Raw genomic sequence first — 23,225 nt, 5'->3', positions numbered from 1 at the left:
AACCAGCAGCACAATGTTCCTGTGCACAAAGCCAGCTTCATGGAGATCTGCCTTTCCATTGGTTGGAAGGGTGTGGAAGATCTTGGGTGGCCTACTCTTGCGCTACAAACCCCTATTGAACAAACCTCCACACCTCCATCAGTACCTGATTTTACTACCACCATTGGGGTCTAAATGAAATAGCACAAATTTCCACCAAATCTAGTGGAACATCTTCCCTGAAAAGTGGAATTTATTCTCAGGTGCCCATAAAGGAAAACCATTACACACACACTTTTTTTTTGCTCTATGGCATTCAAATGGTATTCAGTAGATTCAGTAGGTCTAGAAGTTGCCCAGATGAGCTCTATTGCTCCTTATTGGTGTCATCTACCAATGGAAAGCAACAAATGACCAGCATTGGTGCATTAATAGAGCTCATCACCTCAAATCTAGTGAAACATCTTCCCAGAAGAGTGGATATTCTCATAACAAGAAACAGGGACTCGATGTGGAATGGGATGTTCCAAAAGAAGGTCCATAATGTGTAGCCCACACATGATAATCTACATCCTTGCATAATTGAAGAATTAAGATGCAATATTTCCAATAGCTAATACGGGACATCCACCGTGTGTGTGTGTATTGTGTGTTTCCAAGCTGACAGGTGCAGACCGAGGCGTAAAAAGATCAGCGTGGAAACAAACGAAAATGTTTTTGTGTGTTGTGATTGGAGGGAATGGGGGAACAGGCGAAGAGCAGATATAGATTACAAGACTAAACAGCTGCGCACATAAACGCATAAAAACGGCGGGTTTACGAGGGAAACGTTGTCGATATCGGATAACTAGCTCCGAACTAGAATCCCCTCGGGGTTGAAAAATCAGTCAGGTGTTTGTAAATCTGACCCGAGCAAACGGTTCGTCTTTACGAGTCAGTCTCCGTTGTAGGAAACCTGGTCCGGGACCATTTTTCATTGTATAGCCGCCATTTTTAAATGAACGATACGTATATTTGTCTTTTCAAACGCTATGGACTCCCAAACAGGATATTTAGGACACTTTGGTTACTAGGGAAGCGATTCGCATATCGACGCATAGGCAGCGATACAATCTATCTAATGCATGGCCCTATTACAAAAAAAAAAAGAAAAAAAAAGATTTTAGAAATATCTGACATTCTTTTCCTGTTCTGTCTCCAGAAAGTTACAGCTCTACCTCTGCCATGTTAATCTCTATGCTATGTGACTCTTAGGACACGCCTCGATCTCCGTAGCGTTGTGATATTCACGTAGCAGCAGCGGTGCTAAGAGAGAGTATTGGTCACTTTCAAAATAATAAAAATAGAGCGCATGTAATTATAGTTTTTTTTATCCATGCAAATATGTTCACTCCATTCGCGTCTTTTCTTGGACATCAATTCACTTTCACGTGTCACCGGTTAGTTTTTTTACACATCATTTCTTTATTTTCACGTGATTCTTCAATGAATTCTTGATTCTTATAGGTGGTGGTGTGTGTGTGTGTGTGTGTGTGTGTGTGTGTGTGTGTGTGTTTGTATTGTTAAACAGTCTTTAAATTAAAGATCGAGTTCACTGATACAATGGACATCAAGGACAACCATCCTCACACACCCACAAAACATCGAATGTATTGAGGACATGCTCACTTCCTGTTCCTGTGATATTTCCTTCCTGTAAAGAGCGATTCACTGTCGACGCAAGTCCTGATGTCCTCGAGCTACACCTCCTACCCGAGTCTGATGTGTAGTGCCACCAGACGATACCACACGAGAATACCACATGGTAATGTGTCCGGCTTTATACGATGTGTGAAAAGAACCAATGCGAGGATTTAAAGTTGGGTCTCGGTGACAGAGTGTCATTCAAGCCAGCGTGTTAATCACTTTCTGTGTCTCCAGTTTAATCCAGCGTGACAGCCCGGGCCTCAAAAGGTTTACCCTCATCATTACAGCCCTAAAGAGGTCGTCCAAACCAACGTCGCTTTCCACAGTTACAGGGGTCGCGGTCAACGAGGAAATCGAACAACTGCACCGAGGCAGAGCGCAGGCTGGAATTCTTCAGACGTGTGATCTGCATAGGATCAATGACAATAATAATAATAATAATAATAATAATAATAAAGCCATATCACATACATTTACAACCAAACAAAGCAGTGTGTCTGCATGTTAAAATGAGTGATGCCTAAAATTAAAAATATATACTTAATAAAAATAAATTATTTATTTGTTTATGTTTTATTATTTTTTTTTTTATGATGTGAACTAAGCAAGGAATAAGCCCCTTGGAATGTGCTACAAGAAAAATGAATTGTGTCTTTATTTTTTTATCTGTTTATAGTTGCATTTAATGATGTGGGGAAAAAAATTTAATATGCCAAAACAAGTATAAACAGACAATAATAATAATAATAATAATAATAATAATAATAATAATAATAAATCTTTATTACATCATTTTAAAACCAAACAAAGCCACATGTAAGAATTATGTATCAACTCTCAGGTGTGGATTTGAATTCTGGAAAATTCTGACAATTTATTTATGTAATTTATATGTATTTATGTAATAAATGTAAGTTGATAGAAGCAGGACGTAGAATTAAATCTACCTTTCTGTATAAAAAAGATACATTTTGAATTGAGTAATGCCTATAATAAATAAATAATAATAAAATATAATAATACATTTAAAAAAAGTATATTATATATATAATTCAAAATAATTGTTAGATGGTTACTCAGTTATGTTTTTTTGATCATGTACACTAAACAAGGAATAAAACAATTGTAATGTGCTAAAATAAAATAATTCTAAATGGTATTTTTCATTTGTACATTTATTTATTAAGATATTTATGATCTGTTTATAGTTGCATTTAATGGCATGAAATATCAATTACATTTGCCAAAGCATGTATTTGCAAAAGACATCTTCTATTTACAAAAAATAAAAATAAATTAATTAATAATAATAATAATAATAATAATAATAATAATAATAATAATAATAATAATAATGCCTTAACACATGCTTTTACTGCTAAACAAAGCGTGCGGATTTTAGGAATGATTTTAGGAATTTTATGGAATTTAATTCTGGAAAGTTCTGACAATTAATTTATTTAATTACATATTTCGATGGAAGCAGTCAAATTTCCCATAAAACTTTTTTTAATTGACTATAATAAAAAAAAAAATATTAAAAAAAATATTTATTTATCTGTTTAAAGTTGCATTTAATGCATTGGAATATCAATGAAATATGTATATAAATAAAAAAATAAAAACATTTTCCTTCATATACTGTACTACATTGGTCTACGCGCGTATCAAGGAGCCCTTGTGGAGAACAGCGATTGGCTAACCGTTTGATTGACAGCCCTCCCAGCTAATCAAAATCCACCTGGCACGGCACATTCGCCAATCCGTGCGGTAGTCCTCTTGCACCGGCAATAGAAGATCAAAGATGGCGGCCCCTACGAACGGGTGCGAGAAAATCAGCGCGGTTTATTTCGAGTTTCTCCATTTCACGCTCTGCGCTCTGAGACACGCCAAAGTTTACTTTCCTCTCGTGTTTCTGCTCGCCCTGACGGCCCTCTGTACCGGAAATGACGACTTCCAGAGGGACGAGTTTCTTAAGAGGGAGTACTCGCTGGCCAAGCCGTACCAAGGTAGTTGAAGGAGTCTGGTTGAGCAATTTCCCACCTGTTTTAGAAGACCAAATCCCGCCTCCGGTTCAGTGATTGGTCAGCTTTATAATCAATCACACACTTTGGACCGACCTACAGTGCGGTCACTGGAACACTTCTATCCAATCGCAGAGCATCAGGCGGAATACGGGTGGTTTAAAAAAATGTAATTGAGTTTCTTTTTAACGATAGTGGTATTCGGCTTTGATTTGATTAAGGATTTTCGAGTTGATTAAACAACTTTCCAGTGCAATTTGTATTTATTTTGTTGATTTAATATGGTTTTAAAGTATTCCTAATTGCTCCCCATTGATGTCAATTACAAATGAAAGTGTGACAGATATCCAATGGAGGGGAAACACACACACACACACACACACACACACAGATCACAAATGTATTAATAAAATCAAGAAGTAATTCATTTAATCACTTTTTAAATCTTCCTCAAATCTTATTTGCTACTTTTGAAATGGATCATGTAGATTTTTGCCCAAATGATATGCAGTTATATTACTCATCGTGTGTGTGTGCAGGTCTGGGTTCCTCGAGCTCGTCCCACTGGGATCTCCTGGGCAACGCCATGATCACGCCCGAGTACGTCCGCCTGACCCCTGACCTGCAGAGCCGCCAGGGTGCCGTGTGGAGTCGCATCGTGAGTGCACTTTCAACACTGTCCAGAAAGACACACAAACATTTCCTGAAAATGTCTAAGTCCGTGACCACTCGTCTCACCCGGAGACGTCCGAAGGGGGCATTTTGACCTTTAATGGTTACTGTCTCAGGAAATGCAGGACGGAGGTCCTTCAACCACCTCGGATGAAAGACCCACCTGCTATCTGTCCGATTTCTTGCATAAATCCAAAACGTGCATCTGTTTTCACACACTTGCAGCAGGTCCAGCGTGAAGTAAACATCCCTCATAAGACCGAGCGATAGTCTTGATGGAAAGACGGATGAGGAACAGCAGCTTGGTGGAGCAGGGATTTGAACTCGTGACCTTCTAATCCAACATCTTAACCAATGAGCTACAAATAGGGTTTTGTCTCTTTGGGCAGGTCACGTCCTAAAAAAACGTCCCACAACACCTGTTGAACTGATAAACTTGTGTGTGTGTGTGTGTGTGTGTGTGTGCGCAGCCGTTTTACATTCGAGACTGGGAGCTCCAGGTGCACTTTAAGATCCACGGCAAAGGCAAGAAGAACCTGAACGGAGACGGCCTGGCACTGTGGCTGACGCGAGACCGCATGCAAACAGGCATGTTTTTTTTTTTTTGTTTGTTTCTATATTACGATCGTTTCCATAGTAACCGATTGGATTTGCATTTAGCAGGAAAGGTGTGAACCTGGTGCTTTTTGTTCAATAAAATGTCCAGTCTTCTGTGTAAAACAGATTGATACGAAATGTCTGACTGCTGAAGGTCTGTACTTTGTTTTAGGCCCCGTGTTTGGAAACATAAATCATTTCACCGGCCTGGGCATTTTCATCGACACGTATCCCAACCACGACAATCAGCACGAGGTACGCCCCTATCCCCTCTCGAAGACCCCGTCTGATCCGCTTCGTTTCCCTCACCCTCGTTCCTTGCTGTTTTCTCCGCCCGTAGAGGTCGTTCCCGTTCATTTCAGCGATGGTGGGAAACGGGAGCGTGGCGTACGAGCACGATCGGGACGGAAGGAACGCGGACCTGGGGGGCTGCCAGGCGGCCGTGCGTAACGTCGAGCACGAAACGTCCGTCCTGATCCGATACATGAAGAGCACTCTAACGGTACGCTCACCTTTACTTCCTTCTTTATACGTTCTAGGGATGTGTGTATTCAACAGATCCCTAATCTGTATTGCGTTTGTACCTGAACTCCCGAAGGGTCCCACTAGGGGGCGGCATTCGACCAAAAAAAAAAAAGAAAATCACTCATTAACTGAACCCAAATTGTGATCACTAGCGTACACACACACACACACACACACACACACACACACACTCACACACAGCCACAGCAGACTCCTGGGACACAATACAGAATATGCGAAAGACCCCGTAAGCTGTTTTAATGTATGTTTGGGACAGTACGAAATCAAATCCCGTCACACGATCAGCATTTTTCATCTAAAATGCCTCCTCGCTCCTCCACAGGTCATGATGGACGTCGAAGGGAAGCAGGAATGGAGGGACTGTGTGGAGGTCCCAGGTGTCCACCTCCCCCAGGGCTATTACTTCGGAGCCTCTTCGCTCACTGGAGATCTTTCAGGTTTAGAAATTCGATTTCTTTCTTCCTGTACAGAAGGAATTTGTGACACAGAAACCATTAACCCCAACGGCCAAAAAAAAACGATATCTAAAGTTAATCTCAACAATTGTTTCGATTCGCTCAGTACTGTTCAGTCATGTGACGTCTGGCTGATGTTTGATGGCAGATAACCACGACCTGATCTCGCTCAAGCTGTTCGAGCTGACAGTCGAAAGAACCCTCGAGGAACTGGAGAACGAGCAGGAAGTCACGGTACCCAGCGTGGACCACCGAGAGATTCCCGGTAACAAGCGATGAATATGATTTTAGCAGATTTCAAAACTGGATATGAAACTCCGAAAGCTTAGTTTCGGGGCCTATTTTTAAAAATGCTGGAGGAGGAGGATTTTTGAAATAATTGTTTCCAGATGTTTTGAATGCACAGTCTGAAACTATATATGGGCACAAATTTTGATGTACATTGAGTCCCCATTTGCTGTTGATCTTGAATCTTCTGGGAAGATGTTCCACTAGATTTCGGTCCAGCGTGTTAGTAGAGTCAGGATCTGATGTAGGTACGTTCCAATGCTCTACTGCTGACCATTTGGTGCATTGTGTTGGTGGAAACACCATTAAAGTACTTATGGCAATGAGGGTGTTCCAATTTTGAATTGAATTTTTTAGAATCTTTTGAAATTCTACAAACAATTGAATCAAAAACGATTTATTTATTTATTTATTTTTGGAAAATTTCCAAAATTCCCCAAATGAAGTTCCCATGAAAAGTTTCCGGAAACCAACATAAAGCAAACCTACATGAAGTTGCCTTTGTTGAAACAGGTTCAGGTTTCTTAGTTTCATAGTGGTCCCAGTACTTTTGCACATGAATTGTGTCGTATCATCAGATTTTTGAAGATCAACTCAAAGATCAGAATCGATGTAGATGTTGAGCTGAGCTGTGATGGTTTGCAGCCCCCCAGTCACACCCTTCTTTCCTCTGTGTCTCTTGCAGTCGAGGTGGTGGATAAAGGCATGAGCACGCTCACCCTCCTCTTCCTGTTCATCGTCTCGGTGGTCGGCTTCGTGGCCGTGGTCGTGGCGTTCATCTTCATCTACGCGCGCTGGAAGGAGCGCAGCCGCAAGCGCTTCTACTGAGGGCCGCTCCAGGAAGTGGCTTCTCACTTCTGCGCCTTGATGACTTTACCTCGGAGACCCAAGAGCCACAACGGAAAAGAGAGAGAGAGAAAGGGAGTGACCACGGCCTCGTTCCCGATCCTCTCACTTATCTATAATGATAATGCTGTGGAATGAACTAACCCAATATGTGCATATGGGTCAGATTCAAGCCTGAATTGCAACCTGAGTGTGAGAGTGTGTGTGTGTGTGTGTGAGAGTGTGTGTGTGTGTGAGAGTGTGTGTGTGAGAGTGTGTGTGTGTGAGAGTGTGAGTGTGTGTGAGAGAGAGAGATCAGTTCCTGAACTGGACGTACCAATACATTTTTTTTTTTTTTTTTTTTTTTATAATTAAGTTACAATCATAAAATGTAGACTTTTGTCAAAAAATCTTCTTAAAACAAAAATCTCATTATTACACATGAACAAATTAATTTTTTTTACCCTCAGGAAAAAAAAAAAAAATTTGCCTCAGCTTTCCCTTTTTTTTTTTTTTTTAATAAATTAAATATAAAATTGCATTAGGGCCTCCTATATGTATATCTATACATTTACACACACACACACACACACACACACACACACCATGGTTCTAACCACGAGTCGAATTATAGAAGTGTGAGTGTGTGAGAATATGTGAATTAAATGTATAGATACATAACCCCCAATTTTATATTCAAGTCCTTATTATTTTGGTGCCGTTCGAAACAAAATACACCGAACTAAGGTTTTCGGTCCGACCCACATTCAACATCGTGGACAGAACGACTAGTTTTATAGGACCTTCTGCCAATTTCTTTTTCTTATCTAAATTTAACTAGTGGTCATATTTTAATCATATTCCTAAAATGAACATACCCTTCTGCCTTTCAAGCCTTAAACTCTACACAGTAGCATCCTCTTATCGATAGTGAAAGTTAAAACGACAAATAAAAGTAGCTTTTTTTGTTGTTTGTTTTTTAAAGGTTTGTTTGATTCATTTCGCTTTTTTTTTTTTTTCGTAAAACTTTAATGCACTGAACGCTTTTCATTTCGTTCGTTTCGTTTACAAATGTGAAATCAGCCAATCGCGGCTCAGCGATCAAGTGTCAAAACGTTGCCTGAAGCTGAAAATGTATGTGCTCAAGATCAAAATGAACAAATATACATATATGTAAATATATATATATTTTGAGAGATTTTGTTGATTTGTTTGTTAGTATTTTTTTTTTCTTTGTTTAATAAGAGTGCTAAACAGAAAAGCTGAGTATGCAGATTTTTTTTTTGTTTGCTAATTGGAATTAACAGTGAATTCTGTGCTCTTTTATACTATAAAATGATTTTTTTTGCATTATGATGATGCTGGATTTTTGGTCTTTAATGAAAATGTGTATTGATCTTTGTTGAGAAGCTTCGATTCGACGTCAAATTTACATTTGACCCACATCAGACCCCATTTAGAACCCTTTAAATCGTTTGGAAATTGGTTTTGAGAAATGTCATTTAACCCCCACCCCCAGAGGGTAAATAACTGAATAAATAAGTAGTTCTTGGGACATAAATCTGAAGGATTTTCCTTTATATTTACACATTTTATGCTCAAAAGTATCGGAACGCCTGACTTTTACAGCCATCTGCGGTTCACGGTTGTATATGTACGTCTAGTGGAACGTCTTCCGAGAAGTCTGGACAGCGAACCAGGACTAAATGTTAAATGGGATGTAAAAAAAAAAAAAAACACTCTTGATTTCCCAAGCTGCTATTAACCGATAAGAAACTGCTAATTTTTTATTTTTTTTTGGACAATCCCTTTGTCTTAATGATTTGCTAATATTTCAAATAAAGGAGCTGATTTTCATATACTGAAATGTGTACAAGTGGTCTTTTGAAGAACTTCAGATGACTTCGGGGGGGAATTCCAAACCAGTAATAACCACTTCTCTTAATGCTCCCACAAGTGACTTTTCTTATTATATATTACATATAGACATTAGTGTATGTCTGAGTAATAAGAAAAGTGGATTTGGTCAGGTTTACCAAAGTTCTGGGGTGGCTTTGTATACACTGGTATAAAATATTTTCTTTGATTCAACCAGCAGATCCAAAGCATGACAATGACCTTATGCACAAAGCCAGTTCCAATAAGATATGCAGTCCATGGGTTGGAAGGGTGTGGAAGATCTCCTGCTATAGAGCTCTGATGGCGACCCAGGCCTCCTCACGTCACCTACATCAACACCTGACTTTACTAACACCCTTATGTACCTGAATGAGCACAATTCTCCACAAAATCTAGTGGAACACTTTCGAGTGGAGGTAATTATTACTAGGAACATGTCGGATAGAATGTTCACAGTGGTGTAATGTATTTGAATAAATGTACTTTGTTACTGTACTTAATGCCTCTGTTGCTGAAACATCACAAAATCACAAGTACACTCCAACATCTAGTGAAACATCTTCCCAGAAGAATGGAGGTTATAGTGACATTAAATAAGGGCTGAATATGGAATGGGGTGTTGAAAAAAATAGCACATAATTTAATGGTCAGGTTTTCATAAAACTTTGTCTGTCGCCAAAATGCGAAATCATCTGTATTGTTCACATTCATGGTAATCTCAAAGGCGATTGTTGGGTGCTGAAAGAGTCTCCACAAATCTCCACAAACATCTTCCCAGAAGAGAAGAGCTTATTATAAGAGTAAATGGGGACTTATGGTCAGGTTTTCCACAAACCTTTGTCTATAATATTGTAAATGATTTGTTCGGTATAGCAAACAATCCACAAACTAAATCAAACCAATTTTTGAAAATGCTAATTGAATTGCCAGGAAGTAGATTTTGCCCAATAACCCTAATGATCCTCACAGAAAGAGAGGAAGTATCAGGCTGTATGCACAAGTGCGAATGTTAGCGTGTTTTATTGGGATCACAAGCAGGAAGAACTCTTGCATAAGTGTTTTGAATACTGCTTGTGGATGTATTGACACCCTTCAAGGTACACTTTAGGGACAAAAGGTATTGTGGACATAAGATTTTGAACATCCTGTTCCACATTGAGTCCCCATTTGCTGTTAAAATAATCTCCACTCTTCTGGGAAGAGATTTTGTGGAGATTTGTGAGATTTCATTCAGCCACAAGGGTGTTAGCAAAGTCAGGTACCCACGTAGGAGTGTGAGGAGGCCTGAGGTAAAACTAATACCCTGAACTTTTATCCCAAACTCTGGTGACCCTTCAATGGCACTAAACTGGGGTTCATTTTGAGGTTTCACCGGATATACGCAACTTTCGTGCGTGAAACAATTCCTTGTACTTTTAAATGATCCTTTGCCGAGAGTCAAAACATTGATAGACACATGACGCGAAGATGATCTTCAAAAAGCTTCTGCTACTCCCACCATCACAACCCACCCATCGGCTTCTTGGGGGTTTGGACAGCATTACCCATTGCACCATTACCTCATGGAACATCTCTGTCCATCAGGCCTGTTCTGACCATTTCCTGATGTCTTCGGTTTCGTGGTGTTTCACTTCCCACTTTTTCAGTTGCTCTCTTCAATTTTTTTTCCTCATATAACTTTTGCAAATTCAAAGGAGGTGGTTAAAAAGTTAATTGAGGAACTGAAGAAGGGAAACCACACACACACACACACACACACACACACACACACATACACTACCTGCGTTTACATAAATGGCCTTTGAGGGACGCTCTTATCCAGAGCGACTTACATTTCAGCTAAAGAAAAAAAGAAAGAAAACTACAGGAGCTCATCTGTTGGATCTGACCACACGGACCAGCCTTCATTCCTCACGTGCACCTCCATCCTTGGAGAATTTTTGATAGATACTGACCACTGCAGACCAGAACATCCCACAAGAGCTGCAGTCCCAATTGGTCAAACTCGCTCAAATCCTTACACATTCGCCCATTTTTCCTGCTTCGAACACGTCAACTTTGAGGACAAAATGTTCACTTGCTGCCTAACAAATAAATCCACCCACTAACAGGTGCCACGATGAAGAGATCATCAGTGTTCTTCACTTTACCTGTCAGTGGTTATAAAGTTATGCCTGATCGCTGTAGTTGGATGTAGTTACTGTATGGTCAACTAAACAAGAAATGTAACCTTCTGGCTCATGTAAAAAAAACGGCATGTCTACATAATCACCCATTCACACACGTCACCCAGTTTCTCAGACTCGTAATGTACATTATTTATAGTACAGAACACGAAGACATCCCAGAGCCGAAAACTGTGGAGTTTGTGTTAGGAATGAGGTGAAAAAATTTATAAAAATGCTTAACTCTAATGATCTGGCTGTGCTGTTTGTCATGATGCTAATCTGGTAGTTAGCAGTTGCTCGTTAGCTAAATTAGCCTTGTGGCTTCACTGTGAATAAATGTTACAGTCCTAAATTTATAGTTCTGTATGCTTCAGGTTTCATTCTCACTCGGTGCTTACACACCAATACTGCTGCACAAACACACACACAATGGTGGTGTTGTGGTTTCCCCCCCGTCTTCGTGTTGTAGTGCACCACACTCTTATCACCATTTTAGCTTACGCCAAAATGAAACGAAATTAAAAAAATATCTAGCCTCCTTTCGGTCAGACGGGGTCCTGGAGGCCACGATTCACTAGTTGTCCTCTGTTTTTTCCATGTGTCCTTCGACAACGCAGTATTCCAGCACGTTAGCTGATTGATTGATTTTTTTGGTTAGACTGATCCGAGGTCAGTTCTTCTTCCTGAGCGTACGCAGATAAAGCTACAGGAGGTCTGAGCGTAGATCAGATGTGGAAAGGGCTTGAGAAAGAGGAAGTGCAAGTGAACATTTGTATTTCTCCATTTAGCAGTACAGACAGAGACCAAGCGATCACAAGGACGGACGAGCGTTCTCATCCAGGCGCGGTAAGAAAACAAACGAAATTCAGATAGAATGATACGAATGGGAACTGATTCTATATACTGTATATATATATATATATATATATATATATATATATATATATATATATATATATATATATATATATATATATATATATATGTATATTTATATACACACAGTGCAACCTCGATACTTGTGGGGGTTACGTTCCATGACCCCTCGCAAGTAAATACAACATTTTTGACTCTCTGCTTTTGGTGGGTCCTTCTTCAAGGGGAATTGTAATTGCACTGTAAACTCAACAAATATTGTGAATTACTTGTCATTAATGTTTTCAATGAATAATTCAATAATAAAATAGTTTTTCAAACATTTTTATTTAATTTATTAGTACAAACTCTGTTTTGTTACTCCGAACTTTCGAGCCACTCACAGATTCTTCACGAGTTACACTTAGTCCAGTTCCAAATGAAAAGTATCGAGGTTCCACCATGTATATATGTATATATATATATATATATATATATATATATATATAAAATAATTTTTTAAAATAAAAGCTATCACACAATTGTCTTCGAATTACACAGAACCCAAACAACCTGAAACTTTATTCAGGAAATGTAGTCAAATTCAACGTTCTAACATCGGAGTGAACATTACGCTAAAAACCTCACGTACGTCATAAATTTCCAACTAAAAGTCACGATTGTGATCGTAATAAACGCTCTCTTAATGGCGAGAAATGTTTCCTGTACAATGTTCTGTAAAATTGTTTTTTTACACTGATTTGTGCTTTATATTAATCTTATTGTATATATAGTTGAAATGTTAGGTACGAAATGAAATAATGAAATATTAAGAATTGAATTTCAAAATAAAAATTCTTATATCAGAAGCTCAAGATGGTTCGGGTTCAGTTTTTTTGTTTCTCGGAAGCGCACACAGGAAATGTGTCAACGGTCTCTGTAGACATGGAGTTATATCAGAAAGAGGAAGTCGGGTCTCTTTGTATGTGTGGCTCATCTGACATATGCTGTTCCATTTCCTTTTTTTTATATTTTTTTATACGTGAGCAGGTTTAGGATCGTTTTTTTTTTTCTGCTACAGGAATTTCTTTTGTAAGTGCCTTTGTGTCTATCTATGTCATGGTAAAGATATGATTATGAAACACTATGACAGAGATCGAGGCTAAAAGTTAGTAAGAACTTGGATTCTGAGAACAGAAAGAGTGGTAAAGGATTGTTTACATTTACAAACATTCTACATTGTATGTAATTTCATAGGCCGTGATCCATTTAAACATGGAAAGAGAATTATTATTATTATTATTATTATTATTATTATTATTATTATTATTATTATTATTATTTAAGTTGTTTCAATATAAATATGTCATTGGAAGGGGCGATTGTGAGGGTGCCAGCGCTTTTAAAAAGGTAGCAAATGAGAGGGCTAGAAATAAAAGTTGTTTGTGCAGGTTTTAATATGCTTCTGTCTCTCCCTCTGTCTAGAAGCCACGAAAGACAAGATGTCATGCCTCAAGTGCCTAAAATACACCATGTGTGTGGTGAACTTCATCTTTTTTGTACGTACCAGTTCAAACACACACACACACACACAACACTCTCACCCACACTCTCATACACATGTACACACACCGGAATCTACGTTTTGGGTCTCTTTTTTGTATTTCTATTTCATCATTTTCCATCAAAGATGGGCAGTTGGAGTATTTTGTTGCCACAGACTTCATCCAGCACATTCGTTCACTCCTAAGCGCTAATTTGACCATGCCGAGATTTTCACACGACTCTCTGTGATGTTTTCAGCTTTGTGGAGCTGCTATATTTGGACTGGGGATCTACATAAGCACCACAACAAAGTACTTGACCTTCTTCCCTTCCTTGTCCATCGTGAACTTGGCCAGCGCACTCTTCGTCATCGGCATCTTTGTCACTAGCGTGTCCTTCCTGGGTTTTCTGGGGGCGCTCAAGGAAAACCGATGCCTCTTGATTTCAGTAAGTTTTCAAACCTACATTTTTTTTTTGTTCTGAAAGGAAAGTCCATATGAACACCACAGCGACTGTCCAACCAGTACACACTGATCATATTGAAATTGGTACACCACTTCTCATAGGATGAGAACTTTTACCTTCTTATTTTTGGGGGATTACCACAATGCGATGCAATGGCAACAAAGAAATCCCAAGACAATTCATTTTACTGAGGTAAAAGTGCAGTCCCAGTATGAATAATCAAAATCTGGTATAAATAAACTCATAGCAGTTCTTAAATTTTTAGATTTGTTAGCTATATATCGACTCCTTGACATTTTCTGGCAGTTTTATAGCTTGTTAGCTTTAAAATATTCATAGTAACTCTAGATCAGCGTAGTGGGGGGATGAGAAAACACCAAAATGGACAAAAACAAAAGGAACAATGAAAAGCCTCACAAACAATCAGTCCAATTAGCAACACATGGCCATGTGAAGACTTATATAGGCCAAGATATAATTAGACTAGTGGACCGGATTGTAACTGGAATAGGCTTCTGTGGAAAACCTGACATGGATTTTACATATAAAAATGGCTGGAAATGTGGTCTAAATACGGCTAAACCCTTGCTAGCCAAAGTTGGTTTGGGGTTGTTTTGGAGCAGGGAAGGTTGGAGACTTATTGCAGAAAGTAAAAGGAAACAAAATGGCAACCGTTCCATACTTCAACACCATGCAATTTTGTCTGGACCGTAGCTCATTGGAACCGACATCAGCGTACAACAAGAAATTGACCTGGAAAATATGCCCAAGCTCTAAAAGCATTATTTAGAGAGCAGTGGGCTGGAGTGTAATTTATCATGGAACGGCCTGCCCAATCACCGCACCTAAATCCTATTGAACAGCTCTGGAATGAACAGGATCGAAATGAAAGCTCCAAAAATTTAAAAAGCACAGTTAAGTTTGAAGAAACTATGTCAAGAGTGGGTAAAGCTGTTGTCCATGCTAAGGGAGAATTTTTAAAAAAACTTAAGTGGAACATCTGGACATTTATAGATTTGTTTGGTCAAATTGTCTTTCCACCATCTTTCTACAGTTTCATGACCTAATTTGTTGCATTTAAAAAAAAAATGAACATGTGTCTCTCAAATTCCAAAACAAAAAATTGTATCCAGGTGCTATATGTATAAGAAAATATTGCATGGTAATTCACATTATGTCTTTGCTTCCAGTTTTTCATTCTCTTGTTCCTGCTGATGTTGGCCGAGCTGACCGTGGCCTGCCTCCTGCTCTTTTACGAGACTGATGTAAGAAAATGTCTTTTACATACGATTAAGTATGAACACACATATTTTGCAGATTTTCTTTTTTCCCCAAAACTAAAACCCAGAGATTACAATAAAACAGATCCATATGTACCTGTACCTGTTAAAAGCCGACACCTTTTTGTAGATTCTAGAATTATATTTCATTGTTCAATTTGTAGATTTGTAGCTCGTTGAACTTTATATAACACAATGCTATGCTAGCATTTGCGCTCTGTAGCTTTGAAGTTCTTTGCTAATCTTTCTACGCTAGCAGCATCTAACATTTATAAGCAACATGCTCACTTGTACCTAGAATTCTGCTTTATCGGCTATGTCTCGATCCTCTATTAGCTATTAGTTGGAAACATTGGAATGGAAAGTCAACTTTTCTTTTGAAAGCATACTCGCTTCTACCTCATTGAGTTGAGACAAGAGTACAGGCTGAATGTCTTGAAGAGTTGAAAATTTATAATAGACTTTGTACTGCTTGTAGATCGATAACTACATTGGAAAAGAACTGAAGGACAGCATGCAGAAATCCACTGGAGGAGGAAATAACACATCCATTGACTGGAACATGATTCAGAACACCGTAAGTTAGAACAGGGACTTGAATAAAAAAAAGGCTGTACATGTAACAAGGCCTACTGAAAAATTTGCTTTTTGGTTTGTGGTTGTAGTTTGAGTGCTGTGGTGTAAATAATTTTACGGACTGGGACGGCACAAAAATACCATCTTCATGTTGTAAAACAGAACCATGTACGAGCTACTGGAAAGAGGTAACTTTTGGATTGTATTTGAAAATAAATCTTGCGCCTTTTCTGTATGAAACAGCCTGGTTCAACACTTTTTTAATAAAAAAGTGTCAAATGGAGTCATCAGTGTTCGCATAAAATGATAAAAAGATGCTTGTGTTTGTAGGGCTGCTATTTAAAACTGAAGAACTGGTTTGAAACCAATCTGCTGGGAACTGGGATTGCAGTCATCGTCATCTGCAGCATCGAGGTACAAACCATCATAAACAACAGTTTGATAGAGCTGCGCTTTCTTACTATTATGACATATTTCTGTGTGAGATTTTGAGGGAATTAAAGATTAGGGTTTTTTTGTGTGTCTGTTTTTTAATGGACCCATGCAGGTAGAAGAAAATGAAATAATAAGTGTAAAGATTTTAAGCTACATTGGGTGTTTCTAGACATGCAAAATATACAGTATATGGCCGAAGGTTAGTGGATGCCTTCCAAGCACACAATTGTAGCAATGTTTTGAAACAAAGAGGCCCAAATTCGCTCCAACATTACAATTTGGCTTAGCACAAAACAGTCTCCATGAAGACATGGTTTGAGAAGGTTGGAATGGAAGAACTTGAGTGTTCTTTCACTCTATAATCTACTGGAAAGCCTTTTCAGAGGGCTTCTTTTTAAACAAGCAAATTAGGGACTAAATCTAGAATGCGGTGCATTCCGTGATGCGGAAAGTGTGATTGTGATTGTCTGATGTTCACATCCATTTGGCCATAAAAAGTGTACATTTGTTTAAGAGGAATGAGATTGCTAGTCATTCATCTAGCTACAGTTTGCTCAGAAGAAAATGTAAAAAGTCACCATGAAAACCACATGGACAGCAATGGTATCTGAAAAGTTTTCAGTCTATATGTGGATTGCCTAGTGAATACTTTTATGCTAATGATGGTAAAGATCTGCATTTAACTTTGTCAAATGTCCAAAATACAATTCATTGTGATTAAGATTTTACTATAGAAACCATTTGGAGTGAATATAAACCACTATTCTACAGTGGATATCAAAAAGTGTACGTGCCCTTAAGAAATTGCAGGTTTTTAAAATTTAAATAAATAAATAAATAAAAACATTAGCAAGGAACAGCACACCGACAGTGAAGCCTGGTGGGGGTTGTATTATGCTTTGGGGCTGTTTCTCTTTGGGGCCAGGGGCACTTGTCAAGATAGATGGGAATATAAATAGCTAAAAAAAAGATGAAAATGTAGAGGCTTCAGAAAGGATAATCAACATCCTGCAATGGCCAAAGCCCAGACTGTAATCCCACTGAAAACTCATGGAATTACCTTTAAAATAAGGCTGTACGCAGAATTTTTTAAAGAAACAAACTTTTTTTTGCAAAAAAACCTGGGCTCAAATTCCAAAGTCTAGCTGTGTGAAGTTGATAAAGACTGTAATCTGGGTGGTTTTTTTTTTTTAGGGTTTTCTTATTTAAAATGATCCCAATTATTCCAATTTAGATTTTATAATAATAAGTAATAAGTTTGACATTTATGTTGTGGAGCTAGTCATTTTCCCATCGATCTTGACAAGTAACCCTGGTGAAAAAAAGCAGCCCCAAAGCATAATGGTGTTCTTTGTTAAAGATGTAACAAGTCTGAGATTTATGTTATTATTGTAAAAACCTGCAATTTCATAAAGGTGCCTAGGCTTTTTATATTGACTGGATAAGAATTCACAGGATCGGTTTCTATTTGAACACTCTTCCTCATTCTTCAATTTGTTCTCTCTCTCTGTCTTTCCGGCTGTAGGTTTTGGGTATGTGCTTCTCCATGACTCTGTTCTGCCACATCAGCAAATCTGGACTCGGCTACAAGTGAACAGCCATGCCAGGGTTTTTCTTTTTTTTCCCGTAACACAAACGAGCGTGGATGAGAACGCTTGGCCTCCATTTCTACATTCTAGTTTTTATTATTTCATCATTAGACTTTGTGACACAGATTACAATTATGACATATATGATGCGATTGGCATGCTTGTGTACTGGTACACAGCTTTATTACTGCATACATATTTATATATGTTTTATCAAAAGAAAATGCATGTACAGATAATGCCAATGATTCGAATTATAAGGTTAACTATAATGACAGGATGTTGCCTTGGAAAATTCTGTGTAGTGTAGTGCAATATAAGGCTGGACCACTTTTTGTTTAAATGTATATATTAAATGCTACTTTTGTTGTTTGACATGAACTTCTATTAAATAGTTTCATTGCCATATACCGTCTTTAAGTAATCCTAGGAGAAGTATTCGCAGTTTCATTGCTAAATATATCTCTGTATAACTTTCTGGTGAACAGAAACCCCGCTTTTTATGACCAAAAATACACACAAACACTGGAACGGACAGTAATAGTCGAAAATATTCCCCCAAAACTGACGTGTATGTAGCTGTATAATTAGGAATTCCATGCTAAGCATGTTTTTTCAAGTATAATCTTAAATATCACGGTCATTAAGCAGAGCTGGTGTAAAGAAAGTGCATTGAAATGTACATTTCATTTATTTTTTTGTGTATTACCCTAAACTCTGCCAAACTTTATTTAAGGTTTAGATTTGGACCTGAAAAGTGGGTGATCGTTTCCTGAATCCTGTCTAGTATTGCTATGCTAACTGCTGTATTATGTGACATTTCAGGTTTATGTTTTAAAAAAAAATTATTAATAATAAACATTTTCTGTGGGATAAAAAAATGTTGATGTGATGTTTTGGTCAACTACCTACTTCTTGTATCTGGTTTAGAGAAGCAGTTCGAGTTTCACTTTGTTTGAAAGTGGGAAATGTGGTGGCTATGGCCGCCTCCTCGTTTAGCAAATATAAGAAGGACAGCAGAAAGAGCTTAGTATGTTTTTAGAATGTAATTCCTTTTTGTCCAAATTCTATATTGTAGCAATGCCTACTCGTCCCTGCACCTTAAGGACTCCTATTCACACACTACTCTACCAATCCACAACATAATTTGAGCTGATTGTGGCAACACTGTGAAGGACCTAAGACCAGGAAAGTGCCCAGACCTAACAAAAATTCTAATAGGTCTGTGCCAACCAGCTGGCCCTTGTATGTTGTTCTCAGCAGGTCACTGGAATCCTCCTGGCTTCAAGTCTCCAAAAGAATCAAATTTCTTCAAAAGACCTTAATCCTTTATGACCTCAAGCTGATCTTTCTCCCTTCCGAGGTTATAAAGGTACTCAGGACCTTGGAATGACTAAACAGACACCTAACTGTCAATTTGACCAACTTGCCAATTGGTCAAATAGGTCAGTTGATGATACATTTGAAAGGAGACTACAATACCACCTCTGGAACCTTGACATTAAAGGGTCTTTGACAGGATAATGCCACTATTTCACCAGACTTCTGACTGGTGAGAGGCAGCAGGCAAGACAGCAGAAACTTACACATGGAAATTACTCATAGGTCTTGTCTATGACTCAACTATAGAAACCCACATTCATTTAAAATCTTAGAGGCATATCTGAGTATCGGAAGATCCAAAATTACAAATATATAAGTGGTAAATATCCCTTTAGGAGTTGCACACTTTGACAATACAGGCAATTTGAGGTAACCTCTAGCACCATGACTACCCAAAGGTCTATGACTCCTGCTTTCACCTATAAATAGTTTAGAACTTTGATCCTTAGATGAGCAGATGAGAGAAAGTCATATGTGGAACCGTCATATGCTGTTGCCATTTGACTCGGCAACAATGACTGCATCTCCAAGGAACATCTGAAGATTATAACAGAGTCCTCAAATACCTCCACCACAAACCACATCAAAAGATTTCTGACTGGTTGGAGGCAGCAAAGCAAGGGAGCAGAAACTCACTTGTAGAAACCACACTGTTCTTTGCCACTGTTCATCGCCAAAAACCCCCTTCTTTTTAAAGAAGTCTGCCATTAGACCGTTTGAAGGACACTACATATACGTCAGAAGACTTCCAGGAATTACACACAATACAGTTCATATACGGGGGTACCTCTAGTACTTAGACAACCCAGGGATTGTGGGGTTACAGAGACTGAGAGCCAGGCCACCTCCTCAACTAATCGAGGACATGACGGAATACAAATGGGCTTTTCCCAAACTGTTCCCACAAAGTTGGAAGCACAGCATTGTAACATCTCTTGGTATGTTAAAATATTAAGATTTAGAAATACCAGATTGCCAAACAGAGATGCAAGATTCGTCTAAAGTACATGTTTCGACTACTTGAGGGTCCACTGGCGGTATGAGTTACACCACTCCATCCAACAATTGCGAATGTACTTGGTGACATGAGGCTTGTTTGCAGCTGCTCGGTCATGGAAACGCATCCCATAAAGCTCCAACCACACTGGTTTTGTGCTGAGATGAACGGCAGTGGTAGTTTGGAACTCTTCAGCTATGGAATCAGCCGATCGTCTGCGACTTTTTTTTGCACCATGACTCTCGGCAACCTTTTTTTGCTCCCGCATTCCATTATTTCCATTGATTCCATTGATTTCCATTGAAATGCGTGAGCAAAGCATGGCAAAGTGTGTGAATTAATACACTTTGGCCAATGGGTTCAATTGGAACATCTTCAGTTAATATTTAAGCGTTGTGCATCAATAATTTTGTCCATACGGCACATAAAGTACAAAATAATCCTACATTACTTCAATTTACAGAATAAAATCTAATGCAAAAAAAAAAAAAAAAAAAAACGCCAAACAAACAAAAACACACCTGTAATTCGATACGATTCCAACATTTTATTTTAAGAATAAAGTCCTGCCGCCTCCATATTTTTTTTTTCCAAAACCAAATAAAAAATAATAACCCTAAAAAATACTAAGATTTCCTTTTTTAAATTTTTCTTTTTTAAATAATGTTGCTCTTTTCGGAAATCGTTGCACAAAAAAAAAAATAGAAACAAGTACAATTTTAAGTAGAACTAACAAAAAAAAAAAAAAAAGAAATGTAACTGTACACATAAGAGTACATTTATTGCAAACTTTAAACACCCCTTTATACCTCTTCAACTATACACACGAAAACATTATTGCAATTCACCTAACACATATGTGAAAAGAAAAAAAAAACTTGAAAAGTTGATCATTGTGTTCACTACTTTTGCGAAAAAAAAAAAAAAAAAAAACAACAACAACCGTGGATTGAATTTAGAGTTTGACCCGTTTTTCCTCCGTGCTTCCTGACAGCAGACTTGTTGAAAGTGAAGTTTGAGACGTTGTGCTTTAGATGGCCTTTTTTCTTGGTCTGCTATGAATGAACTCACACTCACTAAGAGAAGTCGTGAAAACAGACAAGGCGTCTTTGAGAAGCTGAAAGTTTAAGGATAAAAACCGTACACGTCTTTTTGACTTTAATGTGCAACTCTGCGATCGCTGTTTAATTTTGTCTGGTTCTCTGTTTGTTTGGGTTTTTTTCTAGTATGTTATGCAGTGGCTCAATTCTTTGTACATTGCTTAACAAATGCAAGAGGAAACAACGGCACATTTACAGGGCAACTAACAATTATCTTATTTATACACCTGAGGGTTAAGGGCCTTGCTGGAGGGCCCAGGCGTGTAAGCTTTGTGATGCTAGGATTTTTAATAACAGGGTTCCTACACATTTGACATTCCAAAAATCCAGACTTTTCCGGATTCAAATATGCAGGCTTTCCTAAAGATTTTTAAGACCATCTGAAATAATGATTTTTGAATTCCAGCGCTACAATTTCTGATGTATTTTAGAGTCAGAATCTCTGATGTTTTTTATGTGTTTAGTCGCTTGGGGTGGTTGGGGTAATAGAAATCCAAGTCCCTCTGGACAACCAAAATGCTATAATTGAGATTGCCGCATATGGACAGAATGGAATAGGAAAGTCTGTAGAAAAAAGTTTAGCTTTTCAGGCCCTAAAACATAGTATGTGGCTGCAGGATATTAAATCCAAGTCATGCAATGTTTTTCATCTTTTTTTGAGTTCTCGAATAAAGGTTGCCATATTTCAATCCCTACCTTGAGCAAATAATATACAAGCATATACCCTACCTTTTTATTTGGGGGAACTTTAAATCGAATCGAAGTCACACAATCGAAGTCACACAATCACGTGACTTCGATTTAACAACAGCGTCATATGTTCGGTTTGTGGATTTTTGTGGAGAAACAAATGTTGTCTGGGGAAGACAAAACGGTGAACGACGTACCAAAGAATGGAGCACTGAGGCGATTATCGAAATATTTGAGTATCGACACTATTAATAACAGCTACTAGCAACATATTTCCTTAGTTATCAAAAGCGATACAATTTTGAATTCTTATATTTGACTCAACAGAATACACAAACAGGATTTTCAGTGATTTGTCTCTAGTACAACGGCACGCTCGGGACTGTGCTGAACTCTTAGGGAAATATTAAAACACCTATAACAAACTATTGCAACCGGGTACAGGCGAAGCGGGAAGAAAAGGTCGTGTGAGGGCGGCGACAATTTCTAAAAGCTTAATAAATACGCTTAGGGATTAAAAATATTTATACACCAGTCGATTTGCGTTTTATTCCTACAGGATGCCAAAATACAAAAAACGCCATGATATGCAACTGCGATGGAGACTTGGCCAACTTGGAGTTTTGAGGGGTTGATTGGACGTTGCGATCCCTGCAGACTCCAGGAGAAGAACAATGCAACCATCTGATATGCAACATTTCAGCAGAAATCTGATGACTTCATCCGTCGTTCAACTCGGTGATTGTTTCTATAGCGACAGCCCATTCCCTGGGCCTTCTGAAATATGATTCTCTCGAGTTGGAGAGGATGCGGTTTGTGTAAAATCGGGAAGGGAATCCAATCAAGTAGATACGCCGTGGGAAACAAACTTGGTAGCGAAATGGCAGACGTCCTATTGACAAATATGCTCCAGTTTTAGAGTTTGGTCTACAAATGTTTATACGATGACATTCAATGTAGAGATCCAGGGGTAACCAGCCCCCTTCTCATATATACAGTACAGACCAAAAGTTTGGGCACACCTTCTCATTCAAAGAGTTTTCTTTATTTTCATGACTATGAAAATTGTAGAGTCACACTGAAGGCATCAAGGGCTATTTGACCAAGAAGAAGAGTGATGGGGTGCTGCGCCAGATGACCTGGCCTCCACAGTCACCGGACCTGAACCCAA

General features: G+C 38.4%; 2 protein-coding genes and 1 long non-coding RNA gene across 4 annotated transcripts; 2 read left to right on the top strand and 1 right to left on the bottom strand.

The window, feature by feature from the left end:
• Positions 1–1,419: 1,419 nt before the first annotated feature.
• LOC124380883 lies at positions 1,420–3,506 on the bottom strand. Its single transcript, XR_006924746.1, has 2 exons — positions 3,369–3,506; positions 1,420–2,071 (listed from the first exon to the last, which is right to left on the bottom strand). It is a non-coding gene; the product is annotated as an uncharacterized LOC124380883 (long non-coding RNA).
• On the top strand, positions 3,372–7,360 carry lman2lb (lectin, mannose-binding 2-like b). The gene is made up of 8 exons (XM_046842178.1): positions 3,372–3,674; positions 4,229–4,347; positions 4,832–4,949; positions 5,131–5,213; positions 5,299–5,460; positions 5,827–5,941; positions 6,108–6,224; positions 6,933–7,360. Exons 1-8 carry the CDS (start codon positions 3,470–3,472, stop codon positions 7,073–7,075), a joined length of 1,062 nt encoding a protein of 353 aa, XP_046698134.1. The 5' UTR covers positions 3,372–3,469; the 3' UTR covers positions 7,076–7,360.
• A 4,378-nt stretch (positions 7,361–11,738) lies between these two features.
• Positions 11,739–18,765, top strand: zgc:64051 (leukocyte surface antigen CD53). 2 transcript variants are annotated; one of them, XM_046842426.1, is made up of 8 exons: positions 11,739–11,985; positions 13,483–13,553; positions 13,798–13,986; positions 15,195–15,269; positions 15,763–15,861; positions 15,950–16,048; positions 16,191–16,274; positions 17,821–18,765. In XM_046842426.1, the coding sequence occupies exons 2-8, from the start codon at positions 13,497–13,499 to the stop codon at positions 17,887–17,889; spliced, it is 672 nt and encodes a 223-aa protein (XP_046698382.1). In that variant the 5' UTR covers positions 11,739–11,985; positions 13,483–13,496; the 3' UTR covers positions 17,890–18,765. The 2 variants fall into 2 exon arrangements, with proteins under 2 accessions (XP_046698382.1, XP_046698381.1); XM_046842425.1 differs by having other exon boundaries at positions 11,743–11,985; positions 13,480–13,553.
• Positions 18,766–23,225: the final 4,460 nt, after the last annotated feature.

This window comes from Silurus meridionalis, chromosome 27 (genome assembly GCF_014805685.1).
Source record: "Silurus meridionalis isolate SWU-2019-XX chromosome 27, ASM1480568v1, whole genome shotgun sequence".
In the NCBI taxonomy this organism is placed as follows: Eukaryota; Metazoa; Chordata; class Actinopteri; order Siluriformes; family Siluridae; genus Silurus; species Silurus meridionalis.
This window is presented reverse-complemented; position numbering and strand designations above follow the sequence as displayed.

Bases quoted from the DNA above. Each gene is read 5' to 3' on its own strand.
- lman2lb (XM_046842178.1), top strand. From the start codon at position 3,470: ATGGCGGCCCCTACGAACGGGTGCGAGAAAATCAGCGCGGTTTATTTC. The intron at 4,348-4,831 runs GTGAGTGCACTT...GTGTGTGCGCAG, and splicing joins GTGCCGTGTGGAGTCGCATC to CCGTTTTACATTCGAGACTG. The intron at 5,214-5,298 runs GTACGCCCCTAT...CTCCGCCCGTAG, and splicing joins ACCACGACAATCAGCACGAG to AGGTCGTTCCCGTTCATTTC.
- zgc:64051 (XM_046842426.1), top strand. From the start codon at position 13,497: ATGTCATGCCTCAAGTGCCTAAAATACACCATGTGTGTGGTGAACTTC. The intron at 13,987-15,194 runs GTAAGTTTTCAA...CTTTGCTTCCAG, and splicing joins ACCGATGCCTCTTGATTTCA to TTTTTCATTCTCTTGTTCCT. The intron at 16,275-17,820 runs GTACAAACCATC...TTCCGGCTGTAG, and splicing joins TCGTCATCTGCAGCATCGAG to GTTTTGGGTATGTGCTTCTC.